We start from the raw sequence: 20,020 nt of genomic DNA on the forward strand, positions 1-20,020 counted from the left end.
TTTGTAATAAAAAAAATCCAATTAAGCTGCCAGTCCAATCGAATCTAACAAACAAGAATCGAATCTCTCAAACAGATTCTAATTTAATGCGATTTTTAACCAAAAAAATTCAATAAAAATTTATTGTATTTAATCCGATTAATTATGGTCCACTTAACCTATTAATTAAATTTATTTTCCAGAAAAATACTAAAATAACTAAAAATACACTAAGATAAGTAAAATAACTCAATAAACTGAAAGATGAAATAAGAAAAATATTGAACTAAAATCAATTTTATTTACGGTTTGACTCATAACAATTGTGTCCAATGGAACTGAACCCAATTATTTATTTCTAATTTAATATATATTTTTTAAGAAAAAATTCAGTTAACAGAATAAAAAAAAAAAGGGGGTTATATTTGATTTGATTTTTCTCATAAAGTGGTTATGGTTTGAACTTGTAACCTCGAACCATATTAAAGCATTTTTTAGGCCAAAAAATTGAAGCATTTTGCTTTTTTCCAGCATGATTTCCGAACCAAACCGCGGCATGCCCGACCCTATGGCCACCCACCACCCCTGCCATTGTAATTCTACCCTGTCTTTCTTTTTTTATATTTTTTTTTCCATCTTTTATATCATAAGCTTCGTAAAGGGGCTTAAAATAAAATAGTGCAAATTTTAGGGACTAAAAAACAAATGAAAGATAGTGTAAGACTATTATGGGGAATAGTTTGTCGAGAAGACTATTAGAGGAAATACTTTCAGAAAGAAGACTATTTTGAGCAAAGACAAGCCACCGTCAGAGCGACACTTTGGAGGGAAGCATCCGTTGATTTTTGAGTGGAAAAATATTCGCTGAATTGTTCCAAAACTGGGCATATTTTTCTTTTGGATTTTTATGATTTCAAATTTGATGAGTGACGCTGGTAAGATAGTACGCAAATCTTTCTCTTTTTTTTTTCCCTTAGGATATATGTTTTTGGATTGCCTTTACGAAAAAAAAGGTTTTGTTTTTTTTTTGGAGAAAGTGAGAAAATAAATTCAAAAAATTAATTGTGTGTTTGGATTTAGAATTTTTTTTAACTCAACTCCACTTATCTTCAATTCATCATCACAATTATTACTTTTTTTTTTACAATTCAATTCAATTTTTAATATTAAATTCTCTCAATTATTCATTATTTTTTTCACAATTCAACAAGTTTAAAGGCATGGGTATGCCTTCCATCACCATCTGTAAATTGTCCAAGGTGGGGGAACCATTACTTAATCATTACTTTATCTCAACTATTCATTAATTTTTCACACTTTTTCACATTTTTTCTCATAATTCAACAACACAATTATTATAAACCAAAACTCAACTCAACTCTAATACTAAACACACTGTTTGGTTCTAGAGTCGAGTAGAATTGAGTTTTAGTTTTAATGGGTTTATAATTATTGTGATGTGTTTAGTATTAGAGTTGAGTTGAGTTTTGGTTTATAATAATTGTGTTGTTGAATTATGAGAAAAAATGCGAAAAAGTAATGAATAGTTGAGAGAAAGTAATGATTGTGTTGTTGAATTGTGAAAAAAGTAATAAATAGTTAAGAGAAATTAGTATTAAAAATTGAATTGAATGGTTAAAAAATTAAAGAAAAAGGAAAAAGTAATAATTTTGTTATTAAATTGAATATAAGTGGGGTAGAGTTAAAAAAATTTCTGAAACCAAACGGGGCACAATAGGTTTTGTCGGTGAATAATAACAATTTATTTGACTTCAAAACAAACAAACGCAGATTGGAATGCGGAGTTTTCTTAAATTTATAGCTTATCCAATTGAATTTGTTCCTTACTCTCTCTTATTGAAAAATACTCTTTGCATTTGAAAAGGAAGGGATTAGACAAATGGGCGGATTTTTTTTTTCACTTGGATATCCGGAAATCCAATGGAATCCCAACTAATTCAGTTCGAGTCAGGTTAGTATACTAAGAGCGTAAAACTCTCCTATCATAATTTTTTTATTTATTTATAAGACTCGAATTCGAGACTTCATTTAAAGATAAAAATTACCGAACTATTTGAATCAACTCATATTAGTTTATGAATGTCCTTTTTAGTTATGATTTCTTCAGATCATAAGGAGTGAGTTGGGTAAGTTCTATTATGTACAAACTTCATTTGCAAGTTTGATCAATTTCATGTAATCATGAATAGAACTAAATGGAAAAAAAGAAGAAACAAGAAACAATAAATTAAAATGTTCTTTCACTTAATTAAGATATGTTATCAAAGACGCATTAATTATACTCTGCCATCATATAGCTAATACATATTTTCTATTGTAATAAACATATCATTCCGATTAATCTAAGTTCAAGCAAGGTCGGTCCATTCAAGGAAAAAAACTCTGTCATAGTGGATCTTTTCCAATCACAAAACTCTCACTCTAGACCTCGCTTTAGGGACATAAATATCGAATCACCTAAAACTAACCCATTAATAAAAATTATATTCAATTTATCACTAATTTGAGTAATCTTTTATTATTATTATTTAACGTTGAATTTTGGACATGTCCTTATCTTGTCTTTTTTTTATATAATAAGACCGTAGCCCGAGAAATATCCTTATTTTTTAGTGAAATACACTGATTACAAAATGATTTTAATGAATATCGATCCCCTACAACAAATAAAGTTTGTATACTTAAAATTAGTAAACCACTCAAGGCTTATTATATTGTGATGTCTAATTAGAAACATTGAAAATTCAATTTAAGATTGACATAGATAAATATTAGCTTTCATACATGAAATACCAACTAGTACATTCTTTTGAAAAATTTGAATAATTTAGTATCAATTGTGAGTTCATAACAGTTACACATAAATAGTTTTATCATTAGTTTCAATTTTACTATATATATTGGTTATAGCGCAAACTATCACGATAAAGCAAAAAAATTAATAAAAAGATTTTTAGATTTGCGGCATCGCGCAGAATAATACTCTAATCGATACTAATATGGAAGACACCAAAAGCAGCTTAATAATACGTAGTCAAAATGTTCAAGGACAAACCTGGCTCGATCCCCCTGGGGTGTTGCGAGCCGGATTGTCCTCGAAATTTCAAATCTCTACTATTTGATTACAACTAACCTTAATCACTTGTACATGTCAGCATATTCACACGTCAACATAGTTACAACATATGTTAGCATATATATAATATATGTTCTCTTTTGAATTAACTGTCTTTTTCGTCCCTAATATTTGGATTAGCCATCAACTTCTCCCGGAAATTTCAGAGCCATCAAATTCATCCACAAATATTGATTAGTTTGTCTATTTAGTCTGACAATCAACCTTTCTCGAAAGATGGCTTAAAAATGTCCAGAAAAAATAGCTTCAATATTAAAAAAATAATGAGAAAAAGTAGATGGTTAATCCAAATATCAACTACCCTCATGCGAGGTTGCTGGAGATCGGCGGTGGCCAAATGGGGCCTCCCGGACCGCCCACCACCCTCCATGCTAGGTTGCCGGAGGCATCTTCGATCACACGACACCCGACACCTGCCGAGTAAAGTGGCCCAAGACGATCTGCCCCTCCCGGGTGACAGCCCGCAAAACAAATTCTTCTCTCTCTCTCTGTGTTTTTTTTTTTTTGGTTTTTTTAACAGAAGCTCTTTTTTTACAGCACCGTACCAATGTCCTCCCTGCGGTTAGGGGTGTAAATGAGCCGAGTCGAGCTCAAGTATAAGCAAACTCGACTCAGCTCATTGAAAAAATGCTCCAGCTGTACTCAAGCTCGAGCTTGGTTAAGCTTCAATATGGAGGCTCGAGCTCGAGCTCGAGCTCGAGTGACATTCGAGTAGCTCGAGCTCATTTATTTGCTACGGGCTCAAAACCAAGATGAGCTCTATTGACCTTGACTCAAGATCGATCTTTCTAACCTAGATGAGCTTGATTTAACTCGAATATGCTCGGTTTGAGCTCTTAGCAATTCAAAAAAATTACATTTATATGGGGAATCATAACAAAACTATATTTTATTTATTATTTTATTTTAAGAATTTGAGCTTAAGAAAATAATAGGAAAGTCCAGCTCAATCCATGAATTTGGGCTTGGGGGCCCAAGTCCACTAATAAAAGGAGATATGTATTTTTATGTAGAAATTCAATTAGGCTTGCGAGCTAAACGAATCGAACATTACCTCTGTCGACTCGGCTCGCTTGAAAGAAGAAAACAAAAAACCTCGACTTGAGCTCGGCGAGGTGGTGTCAAGTTCAAGTTATCATCGAGTCGATCTCCAGTAACTCATGAGTTAGCTCGTCTCGCCTACACCCCTACCTGCCGTGACGATCAAATGACATGAAAGGATGCGGGTACAACTATCATGCCCTGAAGATACCGCAGAATTTCCACGCATCGAATTTGTAATTTACTACATCTTTAACCAGAAAAAATACAGTCAATTTGTGCTTTCCTCCAATTATTTTGTATTCTCTTCCAGGAGTATGAATGTACAGAATACATTACTTCTTCCTCTTTCACTTCCCGAAATTCATTAAAATACAATGAACAAGGACAATGCAAAAAAAGCCCCGAGTTTCCTTCCTTAACGTACTCGGGCGCAAAGGCTGGGAAGAATAACAAGAACAAAATCCAGACAAATTTCAACTAAGTCAGCCGACTGTGTAAATCGACAAACCAATGATGGACCTTTCTCCTATTTTCTACAACGATGAATTCATAACATTTGGTCTGAATCATATCATTGCTCAGACCCGAGGTCGCCCCACCGGACATTATATCTTGCAGCAAGATAGTGTGCACCCACTGGGCCCCGGCTCCCGTAAGGGTAGTATTCAGGGATGATCTTCTTCTCCTCCAACTCCTTCAGCACAGGCGTGAAGAGAGACCAAGCAGCATCGAGCTCGTCACTCCGAATGAAGAGCCTCCTCTCCCCTTCAATGGCGTCGAGCAAAAGCCTCTCGTAAGCATCCGGAATTTCCTTCGAGTATCTGCAAAGAAGGACACAGGTCAATTGTTGTTTCTAGCAGATGGAAAAAATTCATGAGATGTTATAACTGATATTCAAGCAATAAAAAGGAAGAAAAAAGGATACCTTGCGGCATAGTGAAGGTTTAAGTTACTTCGGTCCAATCTCATTCCCAACCCAGGAACCTTGTTATTGATCTTCAAGTAAATAGCTTCATCAGGCTGCACTCTAATGACTAGCTCGTTTGTTGCCTGATCAAGATCGGTCCCAAAATTTCGATTGTACAAATTACCTGGGACGTGCCTGAATTGCACTCTTATCTCCGCTCTGCAGAAAAGCCATAGGATAAAATGAGTCATAAATAAACTGACCTTTGCTGATGTTCTTAGAATTGGACCAGCCAGCAAACTTGCAGAGGTTCAGTTCACAAAACAGTAACAATGTGATTTTTAGCAGATCCAAATAACCAACTTACATCTTATTGTGCAATGCCTTTCCCGCTTTCATCAGAAATGGAACTCCGTCCCATCTCGCGTTGTCAATGAAAAGGGCAGCTGCAGCAAAAGTTGGGGTAAGGCTGTCTTTAGGAACAGTTTTGTCATCAATATAGCCTGGATAAGTAATGCCTCCTTTGGTGTGGCTCTTGTACTGTCCAATGACAACATCTTCGAGACTTAAAGGCCTCATCGACCTTAAAACTTTGACCTGATAGACACATCAAAGAATCTATATTAGAGAACCATGTTAAAAAGAGGTAAGAAACAGCTCTGTTTGGTTATGAAGAGTAAGGTAAAAACCTACAATTTCATTTTTCTCTTCCTAGAAAAATTAGGGATACGCATAGAGAAATGAACTTTAGATGGCATGGTGATTCATAAACAAGATGCACCTTTCCAGCATATATTTCCCTCAATCTCTTCATGAGTCAGAAAATGAAAAATGAAAAACTGGAAAGTACCACTTCTTTGAAGCTAAGGTCGGAAGGGCCATGTAAGAAGGATTCCAATACGAACCTTTTCATTCCTGATATCCTCTGCATCCAAACTAACTGGGGTTTCCATGGCGAAAAGTGCCAGTATTTGAAGAAGATGGTTCTGAATAATATCTCTTATGATGCCGTAGTTGTCAAAGTACCTTCAGAATAAAGCCATGTCAGAAAATGAAACCAACTAAAAGCTTTGCTGCCAATTGTAAATTAAAATGTCTATGCAGAAGGGGGAATAAGCAAAAGTACCCTCCACGTCCTTCAGTGCCAAAATCTTCTGAAAATATCAGTTGTACGTTCCTTATATACTGTCTTGACCACAGCGGTTCGAAAATGAGATTAGAGAAGCGTAGAACTGACAAATTCTCAACGAGCTCCTTTCCCAAATAGTGATCAATTCTGTATCAATGGGACATATTGTTATCTCATGGTCAAGATTCTTCCCTGGTGAAAAATGTTCTAGCTGCAATCCTACCTGAAAATCTGATCTTCCTGTAAGTACTGCTTGAGAGCTTTTGTTAAAGCAGCAGACGACTCTGAATCCCGACCAAAAGGTTTCTCTACAATGACCCTAGTCCAGCCATTACCAGAGGAAGCTGATAAGCTTGCACATTTCACTGCTTCGATGAAGATGTTCGGAGGAATTGAGAGATAGAAGAGACGATTAGAGACCCTCCCCGCCTAAAATCACCAATTATTGAAATTTCTTGTCAAAGAAAAGGCGAGACATTTAAATTCAAAAAAACATTATAAAGCACAGTTTTTTTTCTCAATCCACCTCGTGTTCCTTCAGCTTTCTGTCTAGCTCTGCAAAGTTCTCCTGGGAATCGTATTGCCCAGAGTGATAGAAGCATCTCTCAAGAAACTGATCCATCTTCTCACCGCAGTTCTCCCTGAACATCCCAAAATGGATAAGACTCACGGATACGAGGAGAAATTTTTGACAAGACTGCAAGGATCAGAACTATCCATTATCCATTATCCATTATCCTCATCTATGTTACCTCTTATCAATTCGGCAAGTCAAGGTTTTGCTAATCATGGTCCGAAGTTCGGCGTCAGTCATCTTAGTACGGGCATAACCGAAAATCGTGAAATGCTGCAACGACAAAGAAACCCAACTAGACGATAAGCTAAAAGCCTGTAAATAAGTCACTTGAGATCAGTCAAATTGAGAGAACAAGCTCAGGGAGGCTTGAACCTTTGGAAGACAGTCTTCATAATACAGGGCGAAAAGGGCCGGGAATATCTTTTTCTTGGCGAGGTCCCCGGAGGCCCCAACAATAGTTATGGTGACAGTGGACTCGTTTTGATGTACATCGAACCCAGGAGCTTCTTTGGTTTCTACTGGCGGCGAGATCGGAGGTAAATTCTCCTTCGGTTTTTTAAATGGAGAGTCATTCTCAACTGGGGTTATTGCAGGAGCTACTGCACCTAAATCCGAAAAACCGAAGACAGTGAGACAAGAAGAGTCCCCTCATATTGCAATCAGAATCATAGCTATCTTCCTCAAGTCACTATGAAATCTTCCAAAAATTCCATCTTTAAGATAGTTCTTGACATTCAATTTCTTTCCCCTCAACAAAATCCGAGATGTACTTGTGAATTGAGAATAATCATATACTGACAATTTCGTAAATAATGAAACCAATTTCGACGGTCAATCGAGCGGACAACTCATTACAGTTGCACCAACCACACACTTCATATCCAAAGACCAAGAAAGGAGAGAGAGGAGCTAACCATCTTGCATGCGAACGGCGTTTCCGCGGGAGCCCCTCCGGCTCAATTGACAGGAAATCTTAGCAGAGAGAAACCTATGTGGGATCGAGGATAAGGTTATCCGCTGATTGTGTCCGCAAATCGGAGCCTGAGAAGAGGATGACGATGAGGAGGACGACGACAGCGAGGTAGCGTAAGAGCGGCAGCTTGATGAAGAGAGGGTCGCCATTTCCGGGCAACTTTGAAGTCAGGTCAGGTCAGCTCAGTTCAGTTATGGCTGCCCCTTAAAAATGGTGGAAGAAGAAGAAGACCTCTGAGTGGGAAAATGGTGAATTGCTGCAACTTAATAAGGATTGATTATACGAAGAAGAAGAAGAAGAAGAAGAAGAAGAAGAAAGAGAAGAAGGAAGAGAGAGGTTAACGGGGAAGGAAAGGAAAGGGAAGGGAAGGGAAGGGAGCTTCGGGGACTCCGAGGGGTTAGGCCCTTGAGATCTCCGAAAGGCTGCTTTCTTCGTAAAAATGTTTTCCTTTGTTTTCTTTTCCTTTTTTCTTTATGTTCAATTAAGGGGGAAACCAAACACCATTTTTCCATTTAATTTTTAATGACTTGTAGGATATTAGCTTGTGTTATGAATTTATTATTAAAAAATTAATTAAAAAATAATTAGAAAAAATTACGAGTGAGAAATTATTATTATTAAATAAAAAATAGATAAAACAGTAATTATTATATTGTTAAATACGAAAAAGAATAGAGTTGAGTTGGATAAAATTATGTTATTACTTAAAAAAAACAAACAAAGGTATCTTTCTTCAAAGAAAATTTCGAATTTTGGTGAGGGAGATTAGGAGCAAGTGCTGTTATTCCTCTAAGTTTATATATTCAAGTAAAAAGCATTTTCTCACTCGGATAAAAAAAAAAACCCGTAAGATACTTATCTATCCGGTTCGTGCCCCTCCGATTCCATGCTCTATATATGACCTTAAAATGATTTCTCGATACCCAAATTATAGTATTGAATAATTGAAAGAATGATTTTAACGGTTGCGTGAGTTTTAAGGTCATCCAGCGAAGTTCAGCTCGCAGGGGACCTCAAAGGCCAAATTTGCAAATACAATGTCAGGAGAAACACATGGAATGGAATCTCCTCTCCAGTTTGGAAATTGGTTTTCCTTAAAGATAGGGAAATGTTCTCACTTATCCAGGGAAAAAAAAAAAGAAAAAGAGAGAGAGAGAGAATCGTTTTCCCCTTTTCACTAATCATTCTCTTCTTTTGAATCAGTAGGCTTCATAATTTTCGAAATAGAAACTTCGACCATCTTATTGGCTATTGCTCAGACTGGTGAGACAATTCCTGCAATCAGCTCCAAAGGACTGACCACAGCTCGGGTCAGGCCGAAAACATCGAGGATATTGAGCACTTGATCTGTAAGTTGTTATCAAGCACCACCTGAACGGTACTGCAGTTCGAGCCAGGCATGAAAAAGATGAAAGACATCAATCAACTAGCCCATATTGAAAGATATCGTAAACAAGAAGAGAGTTGATCAGAAAACTCTTTCTTCCATCATTGAATAATCGAAGATTCAAGACATTATGAGGTACCAGGAGAGGGCGGGGCAGTGGGGGGTGTGAACTGACTAATCTAGCTACGGAAAACTCAATCACGATATTGAATAGCCGGTAAGGGGGAAAGATACCATTACACTCGCAAGAACTATAGAATCTTGGCTGCTCTGGTGCAGACAAGCTAATTGAAGTAAAATTCGGCTCTAAAATCTGCTACTCGGTACGGACCAAAAACAATGGCTGCTTCGCAATGAGATTCTCCTCGAGACTGGATGTAAGAATTGGAAAGGAGAGCTACGAATCGGACTTGAAATGTAATGGAGGGGAAAAAGAATGGGCTCTTCTCTACTTCCTTCTAATTCTCTATGCCTCAAAAATGCCGAGAGGCCTCAGAGTACTGCAGCAACTTTCTCCGGGGATACAAGGGAAGAAGGATGAGCGATTAAGGGCTCGTAGTGATCTGCTCCAGCTCCGCACCATCCTGCATAGTTAGAGAAGGTATCGAAGATCAGTGGCAATTTGAGGAATCACTGCTTTTCTTCTGCGGTTCACTCTGGAGACTTTTATTACCTGTTCCTTTCATGAAGAGGAAGAATGGGGGTTCACATATTTCGGCTCGGGGACGATGAGGGAGGAAGAATAAGCAATTTTCTTCGTCGACCATCGCATCGGATCCATGTGCTTGCACCTGTAAATGCGCGTCACACTCGCAGCCTCAGAAGCCAATTTCATCTTTCAAAAAGCTTTTCAGCTAATTGCAAGCGAAAAAGTGTAAGCAGGCAGATTTGACGGCTAGTCATGACGCAAGATCCAGAAGGCTAAGGAACAACTACAAGAGATGAAAGACGGGATTATACATTAAATGCTCCATTTGGTTCGTGTAATTGGCTTCTCACACGAGTCTTCTCCGCACTTTATAGTGTTCTGTTCACGAAATCCTCACAAGGAAAATAGATTTATATCACCTATAAGCTATACCATCCCGAAAGCTACTTATGAAGGTTACAGCTATAGGTAAGACCAGAATCGGTGTCACCATCAGAGGAGGTAGCAGAGGCTTCAGGTCGGCTGGCATTTCAATGGATTCAAATGACCAAAAACGTTGTTCAATTTGCACAACCAAATATGAGAAAACAAACATCACCTAAAAGCGAGCCAATGGGACACAAGTAAAGCAAGAATCAGTTTCCGACTTACCACAAAGATCTCGCGCTTAAACTCGGTGGCCAGGCACTCGATCGCAATATCGTCTCCAAAGGCAGCGGCATGCCCTGCTCGGTTCTCGTCTACAGATAGCAGGCCCTCTTCGGTATACTGCAAGGTGATTATATCATGCTCATCGTCAGGTGAACCGGAGATGGACATGTACTTGGCCCAGCTCGGGCCATCGTTCACGGGAATGCATCTCTCTTTGTAAATCGATTCCGCCGCCATTTCTCTTCAATCAGAAATACGCAATACATCACACAAAGCAAAATCCTAAATCCGAGTTTCATTCATCATCGCGCTAATCGGTTCCGACATAACGACGCAAAGAATTCAAAACAAGGCAAAACCCTAATTATCATTTCTGGGCCAAGAATTCATCAAGATCTCAGAAAGATCCATTTCTAGGTTTAGTGCAATACCTCTGCATGCCGAGCTGAACGAGCTCGTCGATGGCGGAGTCCAGCCCGATCCGATCCGATTTCTTGGCCAAGAGCTTGACCTCCTGAACGACATGGACTCCCCACCCGATCTTCAGATCCGGGGAGTACATGTGCCTAATCGCCTCCTCCACCAACTCCCGCTCCTCGGGGCTCGCAGATCCGATGTCCACCGTGAACCTCTGAACCGTCCGCCGCCTGAGCTCCCGCGCGTTGGCCCCACGCGCCGCGCCGCCCATCGCCTTACCCGACGCAGTGAACAGGCAGTTTCCGTCGGAAGAGACATCCCCCCCGTGCGACAGGTGGAACACCACCGGCGGCGCGTCCTTGTCCCGGGGGTGCCGCCACAGGACGCCCTTCGACTGCAGCCGCTGGAGGCACTTCCGCTGCTGGTCCTCGAGCCCGGCGACGTCCTCCCACAGCGTCACGCCCCCGTCCCCGGCCGGATCAACGGCTACTCCAATAGGGTCCGTCCCCTCCCCATTCGGTTCCCTCCAAGCGACGGCCGGCGCGTGCATCGGCAGCGTCTCCGCCACCGCCGACGAGTCGCAGAGAAGCTTACCCATCAGAATCTTCTTCTCCCTTGAATTTTCTCGATTAATCCCCCAATTAAATGCAGAAATTCCTAACTTATTTTCGAATTTGCCTTCCCTTCTCCCCTTCTCTTCGTTCTTCGTCGGAGAGTTCCAGGGAGGAGAGAGAAACAAAGGAGAGAGAAAGGGGAGAAGAGAGAGAGAGAGAGAGAGAGAGAGTGGGGTTAACGGATAGATGCGGTACGCGGGAGAACAAAGCGACACGTGTGCAATATCTAGTGGCGCTTACGGAGACTGATGGACCCCGATGCTAACCTGCGCCGGGTGTGGACCGCGGAACCTTAACCATGAAATTTCATTTTCATTTTAAATTTCTCTTTTTTTTTTTAATAAGAACTTTATCATTTTTCCGTAGGTCCACGGTTCACACGGTGTGTTCTTGAATACCGACTTGACCCTAACTGACCATAAGGTGCTTTTAATGTATTTCGAATGTTTATAGTGCATGCGTAATCCGGTTAATTACAACTCTTCATAGTTCATGTGCAATTTTTTGTTTTAATTTGTTTTGTAATAATAGTATAATATTCAACAGCCAGACGTCATTGGTTGCCAAATTGGCATATGCTTTTGAAGAATATCTATGGTATGGTATCATAATAAAATCAAACTTTATTTAAAATATCTTAATTTTATTTTTTCTTCAATTCAATAACATAATCATTATTCAATATTTTTCCTCAATTCAATAAAATAATAATTATATTTTATTTTTTAATCAAATTCTCTCACGTACTTTTTAAAATTATTTTTATATTTATTTTTTCAAATTAAATTTAATTTACACACATCAGCATATGCCTCGGTCGGGGTCGTGCCGGTCGGAGAACCAATCAGGAGAGTCCACGCCAGCTGTAGTAGGAAATGGCCGGCGTGGGGCCCACACCCACGTTTGACTAATGCAGAATGGAGGAAACGCTGTCCTTTCCTGACACTTCAAGTGGGGTTCTTATTCGGTGCAGACGGTCTCAGGGTAGAGTCGCATCTTTAACGGTCGGATGAATGACGTGGCCTTGTCTGGCTCGTCGTTAGAGTTGACTCCCCTTTTCGGGTATAAATATGAAGGCCCAGTTGTTATTGTAAAGCCCAGCCCACGCTAAGCAATTCATGCACCTTTTGTGTGGGGCAAATCTTGAGATGGGCTGAACTTTTCTATAATCTAATCTACAGCCGAGCCGTGAGACAGCAAGGTCGACTCATATATATCTATATCTATATAGATTGCTAATAGTATCCTAGCTGAATGTTGGGCCCTGAGAGACGGGTTAAAAATGGTTGTGATATCCTTTTTGCTGATCTATTGGGAGTGTCTACTCCTCATCATGTACGATTGATCGACATTGGGTCTGACCAGGGTAGTCATGTTGCTGTTTCTTCGGGTATGCTTAACACCCAAGAGATTTGTAAAGACCGGATTCCTCCAGGAGACGCTTTTTAAGTAACATTTTATCTTTTAATACCATAAAAAAATCTATATCTATATCTATATATATTAAGCTAAAGGAGAGTGCCAAAACTTTCTTAAACCTCCACATGTCATTCATAGAATTAAAAGAACATATATTTATTAATTTATTTGAAAAAAGGAAGTATTATATATATATATATATATATATATATATATTAAAAATAAGGATTAGGTGGTGGATTTTAATAATTTATTATATCAAAATGTAATCTAATTTAGGACCTGTTTGTTTAATTTTTTTAATTAGTTTTAATTTCAAATAAGTTACCTTTTTAATTAATACCACTTTTTAGATTTTTATTAAGAGAATTTCATATTACACAATAAATTTAGTAACATTTAATTTCTCATAGATTCAATCACATTAATAACCGTATTAAGGATAGTAATTTAATTTTTTATTAATATATAAATGTATCTAAAGTAGGATTTTTTTGCCAATTTCTAAATTAGGATATTTGAAACAATGATTCAAACAACATTCTCTAAATAACATAATATTTCAAATTATATTAATTTCTCTATAACTTTGCTAACTATCATTTCAGATTTAATTGTTCAGTAACGTGTCAGTTGATATTTAATCTATATCATTTGCTAACTTTTTTTTGTCATTATTGAGGAGTTGATATTGTATATAATCAAAAGAAATCATTTTCCGTTGCGAATTCCGTTGCGAAGCGCGAGGAGAAACAACATTCTCTAAGTAACGTGATATTTTAATTTACATTAATTTCTCTAAAACTTAGTTAACTAGCGTTTTAGATTCAATTGTTGAGTAACATATTGATAGATATTTATATATCACGAGCTAACTTTTTTTAGTCATTATTGAGGAGTTGATATTGTATATAATAAAAATAAATCATCTCCCGCTGCAAAGTGCGGGGAGTTTCATTGGTTATATATTAACCTAAAGTGCCAAATGTGGAAAGACTTGTCTGGGAGGTACGATCTATTTTGATTGGTCGTTTGCTTTTTACAAAATGTACCTTTCGAAAGAAATTGGTCATATTAGACTATTTGAAACATACGACTCATTTTTGATAATCTGCATCACCATCAATAGAAGATGCATTCTTCAAAAAACTCATGATTTCTCAAATAGGGATTGGGAACTGCAAAAGTTAAAGATATATCCTAACCCGAAACTAGCATTTTTTTTTAATTGTTTCCTCACATTTCAACTCAAATATGAACCGTTTGCTGTAGAAACTTTTCCCCCTCCCTTTCTTATTGGGCTTTGATTGGGCTCGTACAACTTTCCTTTCGGGGATGAAGTGAGCTGGGCTATTCTCATATTTCCGAGCCCACTATTTATGTCCATACCCATTTGGGCCGGTTATTCAGGCCCAACTGAACACCAATCGTGATATAGTCAGTCCCTGGTCTAATAGTCCTGACCGAGCACCTCCTAAATAGTAGTAGTTGTTATTATTATTATTATTATTTATTTATTTATTTTTGCTATAAATGGTGTCCGGCGCCGTAGCAACTGACTAGTCCACCGGACGGTGTATTGTATGGCCTGGGACCCGCCAATTAAACCTCAAATGTTGACCCCCCGAGAGAATCGAACCCTGAACCTGACATACTGCTTGTTGTCAGCTTACCAGCAGGTCCAACTCCTCGTTGGTAGTAGTTGTTATTATTATTGCTATTACTAGACGATGGCCGCGCATATGCGCGGGGTAGAATTATTGGGCCTATTCATTTTCTTTTTTTTAACATTATTTAAACATGCAAATGTGAAACACAGCTGATTAATATCCTTAATGGAGAAATACATGTAAATGATTTATATAAGGAATATTAAGAATGAAGGGGAAACCTTTTTATGATGTTAATTTATTATAATTTTAATTAAGGAGCTGGTGGTACACTAAGTTTGAAGATTTCAATATCAATGCAACATAGTCATGAAAAATTTATCCCACTCTAAAATTAAAATTATGTTGTGATTCCGATATGCAGAATAGCTTCTACTTTCAACTTGGCAAAAAAAATTGAAGCAAATGAGAAGTGACTCTAACTTCTGAGAAGCGTCTCAATCAAAATATTATAAGCAAGTGATTTCAATTGCTAAAAAGCGTCTCAAGTAAAATGTGAGGATAGTATTGCATTCATCTGAATGTTGGCATCCTCAATTGTTTCATCCATATAATTCATCAAAGCATGTTATGACTATCATAATAGCTGCAAATGCAATCGGAAATATGATAAATCTTTCACATAGCTCTTTTATGAGTTAGTCTTTTGATCATCCATTACAAGTTAATTCAGTTATGAAAGTAAGGTATCATCACAATATTATATCACTTGTGACAGCGCCACTGGCGATCTCGCGAATGGTCATGCAAGGAAAAGCATTCTCCGTTCTACATGACACTTCTCGATGCGTCGTCTCGACTTTTAGTATTATATATAGATTATTGCTCAAAACCTCATAGAATATAATTTGGAACGTAGACATTCGAGTTGGTTCGCCTCCAGAAACTTTTTAGTCATCTAAATCCACTTGCATCCATAGAGCAATCCGACTCACATTGTCCATGGCACAATACATTGGCCCAAAGGCTCGTGCGAACTACTATATATAGAGAAGACGGGTATATAGTCGAATCAAGAGAGCTTTTCCAGTCACCTTAACGAACTTGTGGCTTGCAGTTACGATTCGACATAATGAGCTCCGAATCACTTCATGTTAATTCGATGATTTACAGCCAAGCGGATAGGCCTCTGCACTCTGAACTACCGATTGGCTGGTCAATCATACAAGCACCACGTGTCATCTCTCTGGGGCTCCCACGTGGAGCCTGTCCCACGCGTCTAGGGGCCTTAAGCTACACGTTGAACCGGCCTTCGGTTGCTCCAAGCTCTCCACTATTTTCTCTCTTCTGTTCTCTCTGCTCATGTCATGTCCCCCATCTTCTTCATCCTCCTCACCCCTTTGAATCCTCGGCTCTTCAATCGATCGTGTTCCTCTCCGTTTCGAGTAAGCCCTCTTGCCCTCTCGAATGTTCTCGGTTACTTGCTCTGTTTTCGGTTCTATCCATTGTTAACTGTCGTCGAAGCCGAATGTCGACCGTGCCGTGTCCATCGTGACAGTCTTTTGCCACATGCAGGATACAGGGGTTACCTAGCGTTGTGAATTTACTGAATTTGGATCCGTGTAAGTGGAAGAAATGTCAGGTGTTTCGCTCGCCATGGCACCGCGGTCCGACCCAGACCAGACCACATCCACCAAGGCCCCACAGAAGCCTGGACTCGCGCAGCAGCAGCAGCGGTCGACGATGGGCGGGCTGATGAGCTCGCTGCGGGTGGTCGAGCTACAGCTTGTGGCCTTCATTATGGTCTTCTCGGCGAGTGGGCTCGTCCCGCTCCTCGACCTCATCTTCCCGGCCTTCGCGTCAGCCTATATCCTGGCCCTTTCCCGCCTGGCCTTCCCCACCCGTTCCAGGACGGCCACGTCGGCGGAGATCTTCCAGGCCGGGAGGTTCTTCCGGTTCTACGTGATGATGGGGACCGTGGTTGGCCTCTTCTTGCCGCTGGCCTATGTCTTGGGTGGGTTCGCGAGGGGGGACGACCATGCAGTCCGATCCGCTACGCCGCATTTGTTCCTGCTATCCTTTCAGATACTCACTGAGAATATAATCAGCGGACTGTCTCTGTTTTCTTCTCCGGTGAGGGCGTTGGTCCCCGTACTTTACACGGTCCGGCGCATCTTCGTGATCATTGATTGGATGGCCGATGTGTGGTTCAACAAAGATCTTCCTCCGAATTCCCCTCTCAAGGTACGATTAATTAATTATACAACGATAACTCTTCTTTATACCCGAAAAAAATGCTGATCCAATGTGGCAAATGCTAGAGGGATATCACATCACGTAATCCACGGACAGCATCATTATATTTGTTTACGGAGAATTTGTCGGCACGATTGAGTCGGACAAAGTAGCATTTCTTGGTTTAATGTCATCTAGTTTATCAGCACCATATAAAACAGGGCACCACCAATGACTGATTTCGTAAGCATAAGTATGATTTTAATGGAAATGGAGTGGCGTAAAGCCGTGTAAGTTGACGTTGAATCCTATGTTTTACACACTGATATTCGTCATTTACGCGTATCATGAGTGAATTTATGTCTTATCCTTGTTGGGTTAGGATGATGTGTGGTTCTGGTTCGGGAGAGGCCTAGCGGTCTTGAATCTTGCGTACTTCTCGATCAACCTGTTTGGTTTCTTGATCCCTCGGTTACTGCCCCGAGCCTTCGAGAGGTACTTCCAGGAAACGGACGAGACTTACGCGAAGATGGCAGAGGATCCTAAGCACACCGAGCCTGTGAAGAAGTCCCAGCCACCATTAGACAAGAAGGCCGACTGAACTGGCGCGATGGATGCCTTGTATTTATAAGGATGATGAATTCCTTTTCTCCTATGATTTTGAACCTCCTTCTACTTGCACCAGTAGAAGCTTCTGCTAATTTTTGTTCTTTGTTTTCTGAGGGAGATTCGATGTAAGCACTCCGGTACTGCCCATTGTAGTTGTTTCTTTATGCAAGGTGATTGACATAAAATTTTCGATTTGGAATCGATGGATCATTTGAACACTATTGGTAATAGCACCAAGAGTGCTGGAGGTGGTAATGTAAAATATTCACCGAACCTATCAGCGATTAGACCCATCTATAATCTGAAAGTTCGAGTTTAGATCATGGTACCTAATCTTTTATAAATTCATTTGATTCTTTTTAGTTTTTTCATGTGTGATTTTTTACTCTCAACATCTGTCATCACGTGACAGCGGGTGGCTTGGACATTCATCTATACATGCTAAGTGGACTAGAACTTTTTTCAAGAGCTAACTGTGAGTTGGGACTGGACTTCAGTGCTCGAGAGAAGAGGGGACAACAATTGACAATGAGGCCACACTCGGGTCAAATATGGGCACGAGAGAAGAGGGGACAACAATTGACAATGAGGCCACACTCGGGTCAAATATGGGCACACTTCGGTTGCCTATCAATAAAAAGACATTTCAAATGGTGTGATGTGAGTCAACACACGTGCGCGCGTAAGTATTACCCACTCTGATACTATGTAAAATATCGACTAAGTCTATAAGCGATTGAGCCTATCTAAAACCCATTCGAACTAATAGATTGTTGTACTCAATCTCTTATGAACCTATTAGATTCTTCTTAATTTTTCCGCGAGAAATTCTTTACTCTCAACAAGTAATATGGACCAAGTAATATGGTCGTATCAGCGTGTTTCTACTGTATACCTTCTTATTTTGGGTTTGGGGCTGGAGCTCCAAATGTTCAATCTATTCTTGCTGAAATTAGAGAGTTCATTGAGAGAAGCTGAGAAATAGATTATTCACACCTATCGGGAGGGTAATAGCTATGCGGAGTAGCTTGCACGAAGAGTTTCTTCTTTTTCACTTGGAGTACATTACCTTGATTCTTCCTAACTGCCTTGAATATCTCATGTTAGATGATATCATTGGGGCTTTCATATCCCGCTTTTGTATGCTTTAATTTTCTGTTTGGACTTTTGCCCCTTCCCCAGCCAAGAAAAGAATGAAGTGTTGAAATTAGATTTTCAAACTTAAAAAAGTTTTAGCTTATTTGATTAAAAAAAATTGTTAAAAGTTTTAGCTTATTTGATAAAAAGAAAAAGAGAAAGAATCGACTTTAACACGTAATAGATTTAAGAAAATATTGTGTTAATCACCTTCTTTTTGTTCGGTGTATATCATGATATTCGAGAACTCAATGGGCCTATGACTAATTCGGTCGAGTCGTATCGAATCACTAAAGGGTAAAGTTTTCTCGGTGTAAATTTTCTTTGTTTATAAAACTCTAATTCGAGATCTTACTTAAGAGAAATGCGCGTCAAACCGTTTGAACCAACTCACATTTGCATGTGCCAATCACCTACTTAGACTAGGTCGATGATCTTTTTAAATTTTTTTATTTTTTAGAAATTTAAAATAACAAAATATAAAAAATGGGGTCAAATATAAGAATAAGTAAAGTATTGGGCTTAGAAATAAATATATTATGAAAGAACTTTAAATTTTGACCACCTATTTTACCATATAATTTTGATTTAACTAATATAAGTATTTATTATTTTGGGATGAATAATTTTAAGTGATTAAATTTTTGACATTTAATTAATTAAATTTTGAACATTTAATTATAAAATGCTTAAACTTAGATTCAAACAAGCACATCTAATCTCTCCAAAGTTTTTGTTCATTTGAAGTTTGATGTGAGTCTATTCAGTGGAAAATATAAAAATGAAAATATTTCATAGGTGAAAAATTATTCATCATCAACATGGGTCAATCTAAGTGATTCGGTACTTACTTATCTTAAATAAGGTCTCACATTCGAATATTGTAAATGACAAATATACGCAAGGAGAGTTCTATCTCTTAAAAGGCTAACCGAGCTCGAACTAAATTGGTCGAATCAGGCCATTTTGCGCTTCTAAAAAACAGGTGCATTTCGGCGGTGATGATTCTGTTGTCGATAAGGACTACTGGTTAAAAGATGGCAGTATCTTGACTGCAAATTTTGTTGTAGAAAAATAGAAGATAATTAATTAATAGGTGTGTACGTAGCACCACCACGACGTCCTTATGATTCATCATCCATTGCAATTCACGGTTGTTACTTGTTAATCTCACTAACCATTGCTTACTCTAGGAGCGAAACCGTTTTTACAGTCTGTCCTTAAATAATTAATTAAATCACTTAATTATCCTATAAGCGATTTGTTTTTTCAGCAATCGCAGAGCCTCCGTGAGGGTCGTCAAGCCTCAGTGACCCTTGCCGCGAGCCTAGATGACCTCGAGGCGAGGTTGCCCTGAGCTCACAAGGCCAGGGTGAGCCCCACAAGCTGTTGGGGAGGCTCCACGAGCCTCCCGACAACAAAATCTCATTGTGCCGGTGATATATGGCCATAGCAAGGCCAGATTTGGCCCCATTGTGCCGAGACCGGCCCGGTGAGTTCAATCGAAGGTCTAGAAGCCGAGATCG

At 39.0% G+C, this 20,020-nt stretch overlaps 3 protein-coding genes across 3 annotated transcripts; 1 reads left to right on the plus strand and 2 right to left on the minus strand.

Annotated features, from left to right (window-relative positions):
- Positions 1 to 4,443: 4,443 nt before the first annotated feature.
- LOC116199632 (glucose-6-phosphate 1-dehydrogenase, chloroplastic-like) lies at positions 4,444 to 8,211 on the minus strand. The gene is made up of 10 exons (XM_031530078.1): positions 7,708 to 8,211; positions 7,166 to 7,398; positions 6,969 to 7,063; positions 6,743 to 6,857; positions 6,440 to 6,645; positions 6,214 to 6,363; positions 5,993 to 6,113; positions 5,455 to 5,684; positions 5,106 to 5,306; positions 4,444 to 5,001 (listed from the first exon to the last, which is right to left on the minus strand). Exons 1-10 carry the CDS (start codon positions 7,913 to 7,915, stop codon positions 4,752 to 4,754), a joined length of 1,809 nt encoding a protein of 602 aa, XP_031385938.1. The 5' UTR covers positions 7,916 to 8,211; the 3' UTR covers positions 4,444 to 4,751.
- Positions 8,212 to 9,230: 1,019 nt separating this feature from the next.
- On the minus strand, positions 9,231 to 11,641 carry LOC116199633. Its single transcript, XM_031530079.1, has 4 exons — positions 10,885 to 11,641; positions 10,454 to 10,694; positions 9,827 to 9,944; positions 9,231 to 9,737 (listed from the first exon to the last, which is right to left on the minus strand). Exons 1-4 carry the CDS (start codon positions 11,466 to 11,468, stop codon positions 9,646 to 9,648), a joined length of 1,035 nt encoding a protein of 344 aa, XP_031385939.1. The 5' UTR covers positions 11,469 to 11,641; the 3' UTR covers positions 9,231 to 9,645.
- A 4,172-nt stretch (positions 11,642 to 15,813) lies between these two features.
- LOC116198916 lies at positions 15,814 to 17,675 on the plus strand. Its single transcript, XM_031529184.1, has 3 exons — positions 15,814 to 15,958; positions 16,089 to 16,757; positions 17,131 to 17,675. Exons 2-3 carry the CDS (start codon positions 16,149 to 16,151, stop codon positions 17,347 to 17,349), a joined length of 828 nt encoding a protein of 275 aa, XP_031385044.1. The 5' UTR covers positions 15,814 to 15,958; positions 16,089 to 16,148; the 3' UTR covers positions 17,350 to 17,675.
- Positions 17,676 to 20,020: the final 2,345 nt, after the last annotated feature.

Source organism: Punica granatum, chromosome 3 (genome assembly GCF_007655135.1).
Source record: "Punica granatum isolate Tunisia-2019 chromosome 3, ASM765513v2, whole genome shotgun sequence".
NCBI lineage: Eukaryota > Viridiplantae > Streptophyta > Magnoliopsida > Myrtales > Lythraceae > Punica > Punica granatum.

What these genes read in the sequence shown, in the direction of transcription:
- LOC116199633 (XM_031530079.1), bottom strand. Translation starts at nt 11,468, where the DNA reads ATGGGTAAGCTTCTCTGCGACTCGTCGGCGGTGGCGGAGACGCTGCCG. An exon ending in TTAAGCGCGAGATCTTTGTG is followed by an intron (nt 9,945 to 10,453) that starts GTAAGTCGGAAA and finishes GCGCATTTACAG; the next exon opens with GTGCAAGCACATGGATCCGA. An exon ending in CCTCTTCATGAAAGGAACAG is followed by an intron (nt 9,738 to 9,826) that starts GTAATAAAAGTC and finishes CTAACTATGCAG; the next exon opens with GATGGTGCGGAGCTGGAGCA.
- LOC116198916 (XM_031529184.1), top strand. Translation starts at nt 16,149, where the DNA reads ATGTCAGGTGTTTCGCTCGCCATGGCACCGCGGTCCGACCCAGACCAG. An exon ending in CTCCGAATTCCCCTCTCAAG is followed by an intron (nt 16,758 to 17,130) that starts GTACGATTAATT and finishes TTGTTGGGTTAG; the next exon opens with GATGATGTGTGGTTCTGGTT.
- LOC116199632 (XM_031530078.1), bottom strand. Translation starts at nt 7,915, where the DNA reads ATGGCGACCCTCTCTTCATCAAGCTGCCGCTCTTACGCTACCTCGCTG. An exon ending in CGCCGTTCGCATGCAAGATG is followed by an intron (nt 7,399 to 7,707) that starts GTTAGCTCCTCT and finishes TTTCGGATTTAG; the next exon opens with GTGCAGTAGCTCCTGCAATA. An exon ending in GGCACTGAAGGACGTGGAGG is followed by an intron (nt 6,114 to 6,213) that starts GTACTTTTGCTT and finishes TTTATTCTGAAG; the next exon opens with GTACTTTGACAACTACGGCA.